The sequence below is a fragment of the Pelobates fuscus genome, chromosome 2 (genome assembly GCF_036172605.1).
Source record: "Pelobates fuscus isolate aPelFus1 chromosome 2, aPelFus1.pri, whole genome shotgun sequence".
NCBI lineage: Eukaryota > Metazoa > Chordata > Amphibia > Anura > Pelobatidae > Pelobates > Pelobates fuscus.
This window is the reverse complement of record NC_086318.1, coordinates 304,032,967-304,047,421: the sequence shown is the minus strand read 5'-3', so window position 1 is coordinate 304,047,421 and position 14,455 is coordinate 304,032,967. Positions and strand designations below refer to the sequence as shown.

Here is a 14,455-nt window from a genome sequence, read left to right as displayed (position 1 = left end):
ACAGACTCCATTAACCACATGGTTACAGAAAGACATAAAACACTTTAAAATACAGAAAGTTACTTTTTATCCATAACACACAGACATTTCACATATCCCCAGATAGCTGGGATCTGAGCGAACAAAACTACCGAATAGCGCGCAGATCCTATTCACACAGTACAATTGCCATGGAGCTAAAGTCTTTCCCATAGTCTTTCATTATATGAATAGGCTCCAGGGTATAGCTATCTGGGTTAACACATTCACATAAAGTCTGGTCCATAGTCCAAAGGTAAGAGGCAGGCAAGCAGCCCCCTCCAAGGACACGTGGCGAGGTCGGTTTCGCCACACTTCTCCCCTTTTCCAAATAGACTAACAGGGTATCTGACCTCCTGCCGGTCAGTGCCCTGGTTAGTCCAGCAGCCCACCCACAAAACAGAAACAGCAGTACAGCCCACCCACAATAAACGGTTACTACACCTGGGTAAGGGAGAATCTGGTCCATGTCCAGGTGCCTTACCACGGCTGTGTGGGGGACTGGTAGGCTGCCTTGGTGGGTTGCTGAGGGGGCAGACACCAGCGGTACTCTGTCCTGGTGCCCGCACTACCACGGGAGTAGTCTGGTTGGAGCCTGGTTGCTGGAGACTGACTGTCTCCCCTTTAGGTGCATAGCTCGGCTGCCGGAGGGAGAGACCGACTGTCTCCCCTTTGGATACACCGCTCTGTGGCTGGGGGACAGGACCGACCGTCCCTACCCCTTGTGCTGTAAGTGCAGCGACTACGGTCCCATCTGCACAGTTGTGGGGCTTAACATCTCCCCTTGGTGGGTTAGGCTGCCGTTGGAGAGAGGGTGTAACAAGCTCCTCTCTCTGGACGGTGAACTGCCGCTGGGGAGAGGGGTTAGCAGGCTCCTCTCCCTGCCACTCTCTCTGCTGGTGGAAAGGGAGACCAGCTGTCTCCCCTTTCATTCTCTTGTCCTGCTGCTGGGGTGCGAGACTGACTGTCTCTGCTCCCTGCAGGACACACTGCCGCTGGGGAGGATGGACGACACCATCAGCTCCCTGGGGTACACACTGCCGCTGGGGAGGAAGGACGGCACCATCAGCTCCCTGGGGTACACACTGCCGCTTGGGAGGAAGGACGGCACCTTCTGCTCCCTGGGACACACACTGCCGCTGGGGAGGACGGACGACACCATCAGCTCCCTGGGGTACACACTGCCACTGGGGAGGAAGGACTACACCTTCTGCTCCCTGGGGTACACACTGCCACTGGGGAGGAAGGACTGCACCTTCTGCTCCCTGGGACACACACTGCCGCTGGGGAGGACGGACGACACCATCAGCTCCCTGGGTTACACACTGCCGCTGGGGAGGAAGGACTGCACCTTCTGCTCCCTGGGACACACACTGCCGCTGGGGAGGACGGACGACACCATCAGCTCCCTGGGGTACACACTGCCACTGGGGAGGAAGGACTACACCTTCTGCTCCCTGGGGTACACACTGCTGCTGGGGAGGAAGGACTACACCTTCTGCTCCCTGGGGTACACACTGCCGCTGGGGAGGAAGGACTACCCCTTCTGCTCCCTGGGGTACACACTGCCGCTGGGGAGGAAGGACTGCACCTTCTGCTCCCTGGGACACACACTGCCGCTGGGGAGGACGGACGACACCATCAGCTCCCTGGGGTACACACTGCCGCTGGGGAGGAAGGACTGTACCTTCTGCTCCCTGGGACACACACTGCCGCTGGGGAGGAAGGACGGTACCTTCTGCTCCCTGGGGTACACACTGCCGCTGGGGAGGAAGGACGGCACCTTCTGCTCCCTGGGTTACACACTGCCGCTGGGGAGGACGGACGACACCATCAGCTCCCTGGGGTACACACTGCCACTGGGGAGGAAGGGCTGCGCCTTCAGCTCCCTGGGACTTACTCTGCCGCTGGGGAGGAAGGACGACACCTTCAGCTCCATGGGATTCCTTTTTGGCCAAATCTACTAGGGATTGCAGGTACTCTCCTACTAGTTTCCTGGCGAGCTTCACGGCTCTCTCCGGGGGGTTGGGTCCATAGCCAGACAGCACCTCATTGACCTCTCTGTCAAACTCCTCCTGAGTGTAGTCATATGCCATGCTTGCTCTGCTGAAGTTGATTTTTTGTAGATAGGGTCGCTGTACGGGTACTAGCGTTGCCCTCAATTTGTAATCCACGGAAATGGTGTTTCCTGTAGCTGTCCTTCTGGCTGTAGGAACGATCCCACCGCTTGCCACCAATTGTAACGGACCGTTTCACTTATAAGAGGATAAAATCCGTTTAGGCGATAATCCCCTTTTTGAGAGACAGGCACAGCTACTGCAGAACACCAAACTCCCGAACTGGATACAAGATAACACTCCGAACTGGAACAGCTGAACAAGAAAAGCATACAATCCGCTTACACTCCTGGCAGTCAGCTTACAATCCAATTCCCCCCAAGAACGAGACGACACTTCATTTTGAGGGTTAAACAGGAACACAGAGGACTGGCTCATCCAGCCTGGCTTTTATTTCCAACTCACACATACAGGCCACACCCAGGGGGAGGCATAAAAGAACCAATGACATAGATGTTACCTCCCACACATCCCCTCCCCTTAGTGTGACACATAATCCCATTATGCATACAGAGTAAAATATACTTTTACACAACTTTCCTAACTCTAAAACCATACATCACATTCCACAGCAATGGAAGAAGGTTGGCTGGTCTGATGAATCAAGTTTCTTTTAGATCTGATGGATGGCTGGGTGCATGTGCATTGTTCACCTGGATGCACTAATAGAAGAAGGCTGACTGGCATCTGCAGTGTTAAGCTCTGGGCAATGTTCTGCTTTGAAATCTTCGGTCCAGGTATTCATGTAAAGTTACTTTGACAATACCACCTACTTAGATATTGTTGAAGCCCACATACATGGCAATGGTGTTCTCTGATGGCAGTGGCCTCTTTCAACAGGGTAAATAGATTTTCATGAATGGTTTGAGGAACATGACAGAGAGTTCAATGTCTGAATTGGTCTCAATATCCCCCAGATCTCAATCCCATTGAGCATATGTGGGATATGCTGGAACAACAAATCAGATCCAGGGAAGCCCCACCTAGCAACATGCAGGATCTGCTACTTATACCGCGGTGCCAGATAAAACAGGACATGTTCAGAGGTCTTGTGGATTCCATGCCTCAACGCCTCAGAGCTAATGGCATAATGTTAGGCAGGTGGTTTTAATGTTGTGGCTGGTCAGTGTATAGTTATTATGTATTTACCAAACATACTGCGCACATAAAAATGATGCTACATGCATACAATGAGTTGAAGATTGTTTTTTTAAACATTTTTTTTAATAAAATAGAATAATTAACACAATGTCTACAGTTATAAAACTTGAAATACTGAACAAAGTCAATTAATATTTAAATCAAAAATTGGGGGTCGTCTTATACATGAATGTCACTGCAGGGGTTAAAAAAACCCATTTGTGCTTGGGCCTAAGCCAAGATGGCGCCTGCAGCGTTTCGGTGTCCCACGGCCCACACACATATCTGGCTTCCCTCCCACCGACCCACTTCTGAATTCTATGGCAAGGTGGTAGAGGTCCCTATATATGTGGGAGCTGCAGCAGACGTCAGCACTTGCCACCAACTGAGCTCCAGAGACAAGCCACACCATAAAAGGAGCAGCCATATTAAGGTATGCTCCACCTCAGGTAGGTCTTGCTTTCTGATTTATATTTATGTGGGATGAAATTGGGATCAGGGATGTCCCACCTGCTGTATTGAGGGAGCTGTAGTCTCCCAGCATGCACTATGGAGATATTAACTTTGCAGAGTACCTTAGCACAGGGGAGGCATGATAATCAGAAGTGTGTTGTTCTCCTTAGAAGTCTCCTCTAAAATAACAAATGTGTTCTATTTGATGTTTAAAATGTGTATTTCTTAATTTTGGGCCTAAAAAATAAGGGGTCATCTTATACATGGGGGCTTCTTATATATGGAAAAATACGGTATATATAGACATGAAAATTTGCTTCAAAACATTTCAACAGACATTATACTGAAATTCCACCAGTTAAAAAAATATTGGAGTGTGCTATGGATGCAGCACTTAATACCATGGTACAATTAATACCATGGAATAGCTAGTGACTGCTTTGCAGAGTCAAAAAAACTCACCTCCCATGTCTCACCTCTATATATACACTCCACAGTACAACCTCACACTTTTTAGCATACTGTGTCCTCCACTCCTTAAAGAACAACTGTCACCACATTTCTAATTCTTTTTTTTTTTTTTTAAATGTTTATTACATGTAATGAAAGTTAATGGTTCTCTTAATGACGTATACAGATTTTTGTGAGAACATTTCACTGTTTGTTCTGATTGAAAAGCTATTTTGGGTCGGATGCTACTTTTATCTGACCATCTTCTGCTAAACCTAACTTGCCTGCAGCTGCAGAGCAATCAAACCAGAAGACAAGTTAGGTTAAGCAGAATTATATTCCTGAGTGGACACTTTATCGAGGAACTAGATCGCTGCTCACCACCATAATTAGGGTCTATACCACAAATTGGACCAAGTGGAAGTAGCTCTGTAGCTATTCCAGAGATGTTCAAATGATCATTTCCCCAGCTATGGTCGGCGCCATGAAATCCTTCAGAAGGAGATACAGATGAGAGAAAATAATGGAGTAAAACATGAAAAAAAAAAAAAGGAAGAAATATAAAGGCTGGTTGGAAGAGATGTGAAAAAAAGACTGGTGGTACATGGTAATGTTGAGTGCACTATTAAACACATTCTAAGTGTTAAGAATACCATACCTCCAAACAGGGGGAGACACCAGCGAAACAACATGCATCACTGGTGACGTCCATTCTGATTGGATGGCCCAGAAGTAGGGCAGGTCTGCCCACTGAAATGGTGTATCAGTTTCCCCCCTCTGACTCGCCTCCAACACAGAAGACCAAGTAATTATCACTGCTGCACTGTTCGTTGCACAGTCATAGTGCCCGCCACACTATTAATTTGGCTCTGTGCTGCCTTGACACAGTGTCCCCAGATACAGGACTCTAGATAACAATGAGACGGTGGGATAGGACCCTAAAATAGTAACTGTCCCGCCAAAAGCAGGTTAGTTAGGAGGCCGAAAACTGGGAATTCTGAATTGGCCCCAGCTTCATGCAGCCCACATTTCATGTAATTCACACAGAAGGATATTTGGAATTCATAATCACAAATCACTGGAAGAGTTAAACACTTTTTCTGAGAAAACCATCAATCCTATTGCTTCATAAACATGCTTTCAGGTTTTAGTCACTTGTTCAACTGTACGGCTGAAGTACTACAGTCAAACATTTTGGTGTTTTGAAATGCGTCAGGTCATTGTTTTTGTTTAAAAACCAAGGTAGTAATCAATATTGTTGTTGTAAATATGTTATGTAATCATATCAAGGCCAGTTGTTTGAAATTTGCACAAAGCTGTCAACTTCAAGAGTAGCGATTTTCGGAGTGTGCCTCTGTTTTTATGACAATAGAGGTAATGAACAAATTCCTGATCTTTCTTTTGTTAAATGGAACAAGCAATATTCCTAGTAACATCACAAAACAATATATTTTAACCCCTTCAGGACCGGCCTGTTTTTGCGATGTTTGTACGTTAAGGACCAGAGCAGTTTTAACACTTTTGTGGTGTTTGTGTTTAGCTGTAATTTTCCGCTCTCTCATTTACGGTTCCCATACAAGTTATATATTGTTTTTTTCACGACAAGAAGGGCTTTCTTTACATACCAGTATTTATATTATGTCATATATTGTATTTAAAAAAAATAATAAAATATGGTGAAAAAAAAAAAAAAAAACATGTTTTTGGACTTTTACTTGAAAAATCTTTTACTTATCTACAAAAGCTAATGAAAAAAACTGCTAAATAGATTCAAAATTTTGTCCCGAGTTTAAAAACACCCAGTGTTTACATGCTTTATTGCTTTTTTTTGCAAGTTATAGGCCTATAAATACAAGTAGGAAATTGCTGTTTCAATATATATATATATTTTAAATGTATCAATAGTGACATTGTTACACCGTTATCTGTCATAAATCCCCGAAACACACCTAACATGTACATATTTTTTAAAGTAGACAACCCAGGGTATTCAAAATGGGGTATGTCCAGTCTTTTTTAGTAGCCACCTAGTCACAAACACTGGCCAAAGTTAGCATTTATATTTGTTTGTGTGTTAAAAATGCAAAAAACGCTAACTTTGGCCGGTGTTTGTGACTAAGTGGCTACTAAAAAAAGCTGAACATACCCCATTTGCAATACCTTGGGTTGTCTTCTTTTGCAAATGGTATGCCATCATGGGGCTAATTCTCATTCCTTGGCTACCATACGCTCTCAAAGGCAACCTAACCAATCTGACAAATTTCAATAAAAAAAAAAAAAGTAAAATCAAGCCTTATATTTGACCCTGTAACTTTCACAAACACTATAAAACCTCTACATGTGGGGTACTGTTATACTCAGGAGACTTCGCTGAACACAAATATTAGTGTATCAGAACAGTAAAATATATCACAGCAATAATATCCTCAGTGAAAGAGCTGTTTGTGTGTGAAAAATGCAAAAAACTTCACTTTCACTGACAATATCATCGCATGGATATGTTTTACTGTTTTGAAACACTAATATTTGTGTTCAGCGAAGTCTCCCGAGTAAAACAGTACCCCCATGTACAGGATTTAGGGTGTCATAGAAAGTTACAGGGTTAAACACAGTGCTAGCAAATTAAATTATCTGGACTTTTGGCCTGGGTTGGCAGGCAGGTCCCTCAAATTGCAATCATTAAAATTACTTAATTAGGTAAAAATATTACATAAATATGCACGTAGAATTTTAATATATATACATATTTATATATTTGACGTCTACGTGTATATTTATGAAATTATTTATGTAATTATGTATGTGGACATATGTATATTTCGTATTATTTTTATTTATTTATTTATACATAGATATATATATCATTACATTCTAAGTGTATTTTGATATAAATATATATATATCAATATCAAAATACTGTTAGAATAAAACTGAATATATATATATATAATTTTTTTTTAATTATTAAAAATTATTTTTATTTTTTGTTATTTATTTTTATTAACATATTATTTGTATTTTATAATAATATATATATACCATATATATAGTTATTATATATATTGTATATATTCGTGTGTAATTTAAATATAAGTGTATTTTTATAATTATATACGTATATATAAATATAAAAATACACTTAGTGTGACATTATATATATATGATATATATACATATATTATATATAGGTATATATAGATATAATACATGTATATATAGCATATATATATACACATTATTTTTTTACACAGATTTTTTTTTACACTTTATTTTTGATTTTACAGATGCAGGGAGACTGCCTGTCAGCACAGACAGTCCCCCTGCAGGCAGATACACAGACCCCTATTGCGGTCATGTGATCGAGTGATCACATGGCCGTGGGGTCCTGATCTGCCGAGGGGGGGCTGCCCGGGCAGACAGGCAACCCCCCTGGACCGGGAGGAGAGCTGATCGCCGCCGTGGGACCGACGGCGATCAGGTAAGTAGCCCAAAACCGTTATCCAAACGCACGTTTTACCGCTGACGGTCCTGAACCGTCAGCGGTCCTTAAGGGGTTAAACAAAGACAAGAGTCATTAAAAAAAAAACTTTTATTAACTCAGAAATGTATTTACCAAATAGTGAATAGTGATAAAATAATTTAAAAAACTGACTCAGAAATTGTTACCAACTTGCCATCTTAAGTTCCCAACAGGGCCAGACTGCCCACCAATATACCGGAAAATTTCCCAGTGGGCCGCGGCACCTAGGGCCGGGTAGACAGCCCTAATCATCAGACTAAGGTAATTGAAATATTTTCCCTTGGGACTGTGCCAGACTCTGTCAGTCCGAGGGGAGTAAAGAGGGAGGAGCTGGGGGCTGGTGCGGCCGTAATTAGGCTGCTGGCGGCTGAAAGGAGACCTGTCAGTCTCCCTTCAAAATTGACATCGATTTTGGTTGCATGCCACGCCCGCATGCAAACCCTGCCTCCTGAACATAGCTCCACCTCCCGCACTAAAGCCTCGCCCCCATGCACGTTGCTGACCTCGCTGGAAGAAAGAGGCCACAAAACGGCAACTTCACCTACCAGTGACAGGTAAGCTTCAGCCATGACAGTGATTTTCTGTGTGTTTGTGCCTGCTAGTGAGTGAGCTTGTGTGTGTGTACCTGCTAGTGAGTGTGTGTGTGTGGGTGCCTGCTAGTGAGTGAGCTTGTATGTTTGTGTGTCTGCTAGTGAGTGAGTCTGTGTGTGTGTATGCCTGATAGTGAGTGAGCTTGTCTGTGCGTGTGTGTGTATGCCTGCTAGTGAGTGAGCTTGTGTGTGTCTGCTAGTGAGTGAGTGTGACGGAGCGCCTGGCACCCTGCCTGGGTGCCTCTGCCAATCACTGCTTCCTAGTACGTCCGAGTACTTCCAAGCACTCCACCAGACACCATCAGCACCGCAGTCCCCACTTCCAGCGTTACAGCTTGGCTTGGGTCTCACAGTCCTCCACCCACCCTGGACCCAAGACCAGGATCCAGCTTCCAGTGAGTATAGAAGGAACAGCTCTTATAAGAGCTAGTGATTAGAACCCAGGGAGGTATTGTGATATAGCAATCCCCAGAGCAGATACAGTTGTTCCCCCCACATGTGAGATGAGACTCTATGTTCAGGGTAGGCAGGAACTGATTTTAATGGGGCCACACTTGCCTTATATGCCAATCCCCATTCAAGGGGTACTCCCACATGGACCTGATGGTAGACTCATTTACAAAGTCACTGGCCAATGAATACAGTGTTACAATGCAAGACACTCCCATACATAATTGGATAATCCCTGCTCTGGGCCTGGGAGCTAATTGGATCAGGAACTGTACTAATCTAATCCAATTATCTCCAAGTACAGAAAAAAAACACTTTTTCCCAAACACCCCAAAAGTACACTGAAAACACATAAAACCCCACAAACACCCCCTGATAGCCCTGATCTGGGTGACCAACATATCCAAAAATCACCCAGATCAGTTAAGGGGTTCAGGAATTTCCTGGAAGTCATTTGTTTGACTGACACGCACACGCATGGTCCATGCCCAAAACAGTTCCAGAGAATCAGGGCTTGCGGTCGGTATAGTTCGGTAGTTTGAAAATTAACAAACTACCGAACAGAACAGTCATTAGGCTTACCCTGGAGCTTGTTCACCTCATTCAGACGAATGATTTCACCGAACAGTGCCCTTCTAAGTTGTATAGAACCAAACACAGGCGATGATGGAAGTCCAGCGGTGTTCGGGAGTTTCATGAGATTCATGCCCAAACACCGCTGCCTGCGTTCATGCTAACAAGTTGGCCGCCACCTCATGGTTATCCATAGGAATTGTGGCCACCCAGACAAACAATTAGAACACTGCGGTGAGAAACGTTCCAAGTTGTTAATAGGTGTTAACAAGCTCCTGGGTGGTCTCTGGTTCGTGCGGTTGTTCGGTAACTGAACCATATAATCCCAATTGCATGAACAGTCTTTTTTTAGCTAGGTCTATTGCAGGGTCCACAGTTTTTTATTTTAGCCAAGTCTATTGCAGGGGCCATAGTCCTGGGGCAAGAGGCTGGCAAGCAGGCCCCTCCAAGAACCAGTGGCAAGGTTCTCTTCGTCACAGTGAGCTTGTGTGTGCCTGTTTGTTATTGAGCTTGTGTGTGCCTGCTAGTGAGTGAGCTTGTGTGTGTGTGTGTGTGTGTGTGTGCCTGCTAGTATGTGAGCTTGTGTGTGTGTGTGTGTGCCTGCTAGTGAATGAGTGAGCTTGTGTGTGTAAGTGCGCCTGCTAGTGAGTGAGCTTGTGTGTGTAAGTGCACCTGCTAGTGAGTGAGCTTGTGTGTGTTAGTGTGCCTGCTAGTGAGTGAGCTTGTGGGTAAGTGCGTCTTCTAGTGAGTGAGCTTGTGTGTGTGTGCACATGCTAGTGAGTGAGCTTGTGTGGGTGCACCTGCTAGTGAATGAGCATGTGTGTGTGTGCCTGCTGGTGAGTAAGCTTGTATGTGTGTGTGCGCCTGCTAGTGAGTGAGCTTGTCTGTGTGTGTGTGTGTGTGTCTGCCTGCTAGTGAGTGAGCTTGTCTATGTGTGTGTCTGCTAGTGAGTGAGCTTGTGTGTGTCTGCTAGTGAGTGAGCTTGTGTGTGTGTGTGTGTGCCTGCTAGTGAGTGAGCTTGTGTGTGTGTGTGTGTGTGTGTGCCTGCTAGTGAATGAGTGAGCTTGTGTGTGTAAGTGCACCTGCTAGTGAGTGAGCTTGTGTGTGTAAGTGTGCCTGCTAGTGAGTGAGCTTGTGTGTGTTAGTGCGCCTGCTAGTGAGTGAGCTTGTGTGTGTGTGCACATGCTAGTGAGTGAGCTTGTGTGTGTGTGTGCCTGCTAGTGAATGAGCTTGTTTGTGTGCTCCTGCTAGTGAGTGAGCTTGTCTGTGTGTGTGCGCCTGCTAGTGAGTGAGCTTGTCTGTGTGTGTGTGTCTGCCTGCTAGTGAGTGAGCTTGTCTATGTGTGTGTGTCTGCTAGTGAGTGAGCTTGTGTGTGTATGCTAGTGAGTGAGCTTGTGTGTGTGTGTGTGTGTGTGTGTGTCTGCTAGTGAGTGAGCTCGTGTGTGTGCACCTGCTAGTGAGTGAGCTTGTGTGTGTGTGTGTGTGTGTGCCTGCTAGTGAGTGAGCTTGTGTGTGTGTGTGTCTGCTAGTGAGTGAGCTTGAGTGTATGTGTGTGCATGCTAGTGAGTGAGCTTGTGGGTGTGTTGGTGTGTGCCTGCAAGTGAGTGAGCGTTTGTGTGTGTGCCTGCTAAAGAGTGATATTGTGTGTGTTTGTGCCTGCTAGTGAGTGAGCTTGTGTATGTGTGTGTGCCTGCTAGTGAGTGGGCATGTGTGTGTGTGTGTGTGTGTGTGTGCCTGCTAGTAAGTGAGCTTGTGTATGTGCCTGGTAGTGAGTGAGCATGTGTGTGTGTCCTTGCTAGTGAGTGAGCTTGTCTATGTGTGTGTGTCTGCTAGTGAGTGAGCTTGTGTGTGTGTGTGCACATGCTAGTGAGTGAGCGTGTGTGTGTGTGTGTGTGTGTGTGTGTGCCTGCTAGTGAGTGAGCTTATGTGTGTGTGTGTGTGTGTGTGTGTGTGTGCTAGTGAGTGATCTTGAGTGTATGTGTGTGCTTGCTAGTTAGTGAGCTTGTGGGTGTGTTGGTGTGTGCCTGCAAGTGAGTGAGCATTTGTGTGTGTGTATGTGCCTGCTAGTGAGTGATCTTGTGTGTGTTTGTGGCTGCTAGTGAGTGAGCTTGTTTATGTGTGTGTGCCTGCTAGTGAGTGAGCATGTGTGTGTGTGTGTGCCTGCTAGTGAGTGAGCTTGTGTATGTGCCTGCTAGTGAGTGAGCATGTGTGTGTGTCCTTGCTAGTGAGCGAGCGTGTGTGTGTTTGCCTGCTAGTGAGTGAGCTTGCATATGTGTGTGTCTGCTAGTGAGTAAGCTTGTGTGTGTGTGTGTGTGCCTGCTAGTGAGTGAACTTGTATGTGTGTGTCAGTGAGGTTGTCTGTTGGAAGCATGTGTGTGTCATGGAGCTTGTCTGTTGGAAGCATGTGTGTGTGTCTGGGAGCTTGTTAATTGGAAGCATGTGTGTGTGTCAGCAAGCTTTTCTGTAGGGAGCATGTGTGTCAGTAAACTTGTCTGTGATGAGCATGTGTGTGTCAGTGAGCTTTTATGTGGTGAGCATGTGTGTGTAAGCTTTTCTGTAGTGAGCATGTTTGTGTCACTGAGCATATGTGTGTTTGTGTGACAGTGCGCTTGTTTGTAGTAAGCTTGTGCGTGTCAGAGTTTGTCTGTACTACTTTGTGTGTATACCAATAAGCTTGTCTGTGTGTGTCAGTGAGATTGTCTGTCAGTGAGCCTATTTGTGTGCATCTATGAGCTTGTGTTTGTGTCAATGAGCTTGTGTGTGTCAGTGAGACTGTCTGCGTCTGCATGTGAGTATGCTTACTGTATAATTATATGTTTTACTCTGAAAAGACCAATATTTAAATATATATATATATATATATATACCAATAAAGGTATATTTGTATTGCGAAAAATTTGTAAACTGAAACGTGGTTTCCAATAGGATTGAGGTCAGAAAAAAGTCAAAATGAGCTGGCATGGAAACCAACCCACAATGCAGAACACACAGTAAAAGGCATGCAAACGACGAAGCTCAGCTCCCTACCTTTCCACCACTTGAGAAATGTACCAAAAAGAGTTCCAAAAAGTCCCAAAACCGCTGCAAAAAACTTCCAGAATGTCTCCAAAACTCGAAGGACAAACCGCTCCAACACCTCCACACTCGACGCCACATGCTACCCACAGATTCCAGTATGCAAGGGTGCAGCGCTATAAACCTCCCAGGCGCAATGTATCCTGGGGAAACTTCGTAAACCGTGGCATTATTTTCAATGAATTTTAATTTCTAAACTGAAAATTATGTTAACCGAGGCGTTTGCAATCCGAGGTACCACTGTGTGTATATATATATATATATATATATATAAATAGAAAAAATGGTTGGTGGCACTCACGGATTCCATAAAATCTAACTTTTATTCCAATAGTTTAAGACAGATCAACGTTTCAGTCCATCTTGTGGACTTTCATCAGGATCATCAGGTGATCCTGATGAAAGTCCACAAGATGGACTGAAACGTTGATCTATCTTAAACTATTGGAATAAAAGTTAGATTTTATGGAATCCGTGAGTGCCACCAACCATTTTTTCTATTTGGATATCTAAGCCCTGGTGTTGCACCCGGTTTGGTTACTGTGGAGCCTGAGTGCAATATATATATAAAATAGTAAAAAATCCTTGCACTCAGGCTGTAGTTGTAAAGGGTACTTGCCGGGTGCTCAAACCTGGGACTTTCAATATCCAACAAAAAGTAGTGATGGTAGCACTCACGGTCTTCAGTTAAAAATCTTCTTTATTTGACAAGAATTAAAACATAAGGTCTAGTATCAACGTTTCAGCCCTCTCTCAGGACTTTCATCAGGATCAAACTTGTTTGATCCTGATGAAAGTCCTGAGAGAGGACTGAAACGTTGATCCTAGACCCTATGTTTTAATTCTAGTCAAATAAAGAAGATTTTTAACTGAAGACCGTGAGTGCTACCATCACTACTTTTTGTTTTATATATATATATATATATATATATTATGTGTGTATATATTACTCAATCATCTGTAGTGGCAAGACATAGCCTTACATATTAGATGTGACAATACATGGAGCAATGACTTATGGGGCTGGCATAGATTTTCTTTCCAGGGCTGCTTTGGATCCCCAGTCTGGCCCTGGTTCCCAATAATTTGCAGTCTAGTGAACAAACTTTTTCTAAATATTTAAAGGAAAATAAAGGACAATATAAGAGGCTCATAGACCATGTTTGATATGATACCTCCTTCTGGTGCACGAAGAGTTAATTTCGTAGTGGTTGCTCTCCTCCAGTATGTAAAGGGAGTTACAGAGAAATCAAACTCCGTATATGGCTCAAGTCCATGAACAGTGTAGAAAGGATCAGTGAAATTTTCAGGGGTAAGGCATTGCGTATTGCCCATTCCAAACTGAAACACGAAGAAAAGAACATTGGTTTAGTTTTTATTAGTGCTTATTCATTTTACAATTTACATTTAAGCAACAGTTAGAGCTTCATGTTATTTATAGGAAATCAAGGGATAGAAAAATATCTACACATTATGCTATCCATACAGGCCTCGATTTAACTCTATCGATCAAAAACATCCTACAAATATCTACTTTTTTTGGCCATTTTGCTTTAAAAAAATAAATAAAAATTGGGTTGATTTTATGCCAGCTGAAATTTAAGCAGCCAAACCCAATAAATGAGTCAGTTAAGTTTTTACCTTTACTATAGGAATAATGTGCATCTCAGGGATACCTGGATGGCATAACCCTGGCGGAGTTGCCTGTATAAGCTGTAGGCCTATTCAGAAAACTAGATTCAGATACTGAAAAAAAGAACTGGATCCAATATAGGGCACATAGGCTGCCCAAACCTAAAGGTCTGCAACAATCTGTCCCAAGGAATGTGATGAGTAGAATCCACTGCTATCATCTAAAATACTCATTAATGAAAAATTCTTACAAAATGGGATCTTTCCCTACATTGAAATAACATTATTCTCAGACCTGTCTGTTAGCACATTTGCATCACAAAGGGAATAATTACCTGTAGTGATGTACCGAACTGTCCGCCGGCGAACAGTTCCTGGCGAACTTAGCGTGTTCGCGTTCGCCGCGGCGGGCGGACACATGCGCAGTTCGATCCGCC

The 14,455-nt window shown here is 44.0% G+C and overlaps 1 protein-coding gene across 1 annotated transcript in view; it reads right to left on the bottom strand.

Annotated features, from left to right (window-relative positions):
* ROS1 (ROS proto-oncogene 1, receptor tyrosine kinase) overlaps positions 1–14,455 on the bottom strand; it is a 295,800-nt gene that overhangs the window by 195,798 nt on the left and 85,547 nt on the right. The window contains exon 18 of the mRNA XM_063441784.1: positions 13,562–13,727. Within this exon, the coding sequence (XP_063297854.1) occupies positions 13,562–13,727 (166 nt within the window). The remainder of the gene's footprint in view (positions 1–13,561; positions 13,728–14,455) is intronic.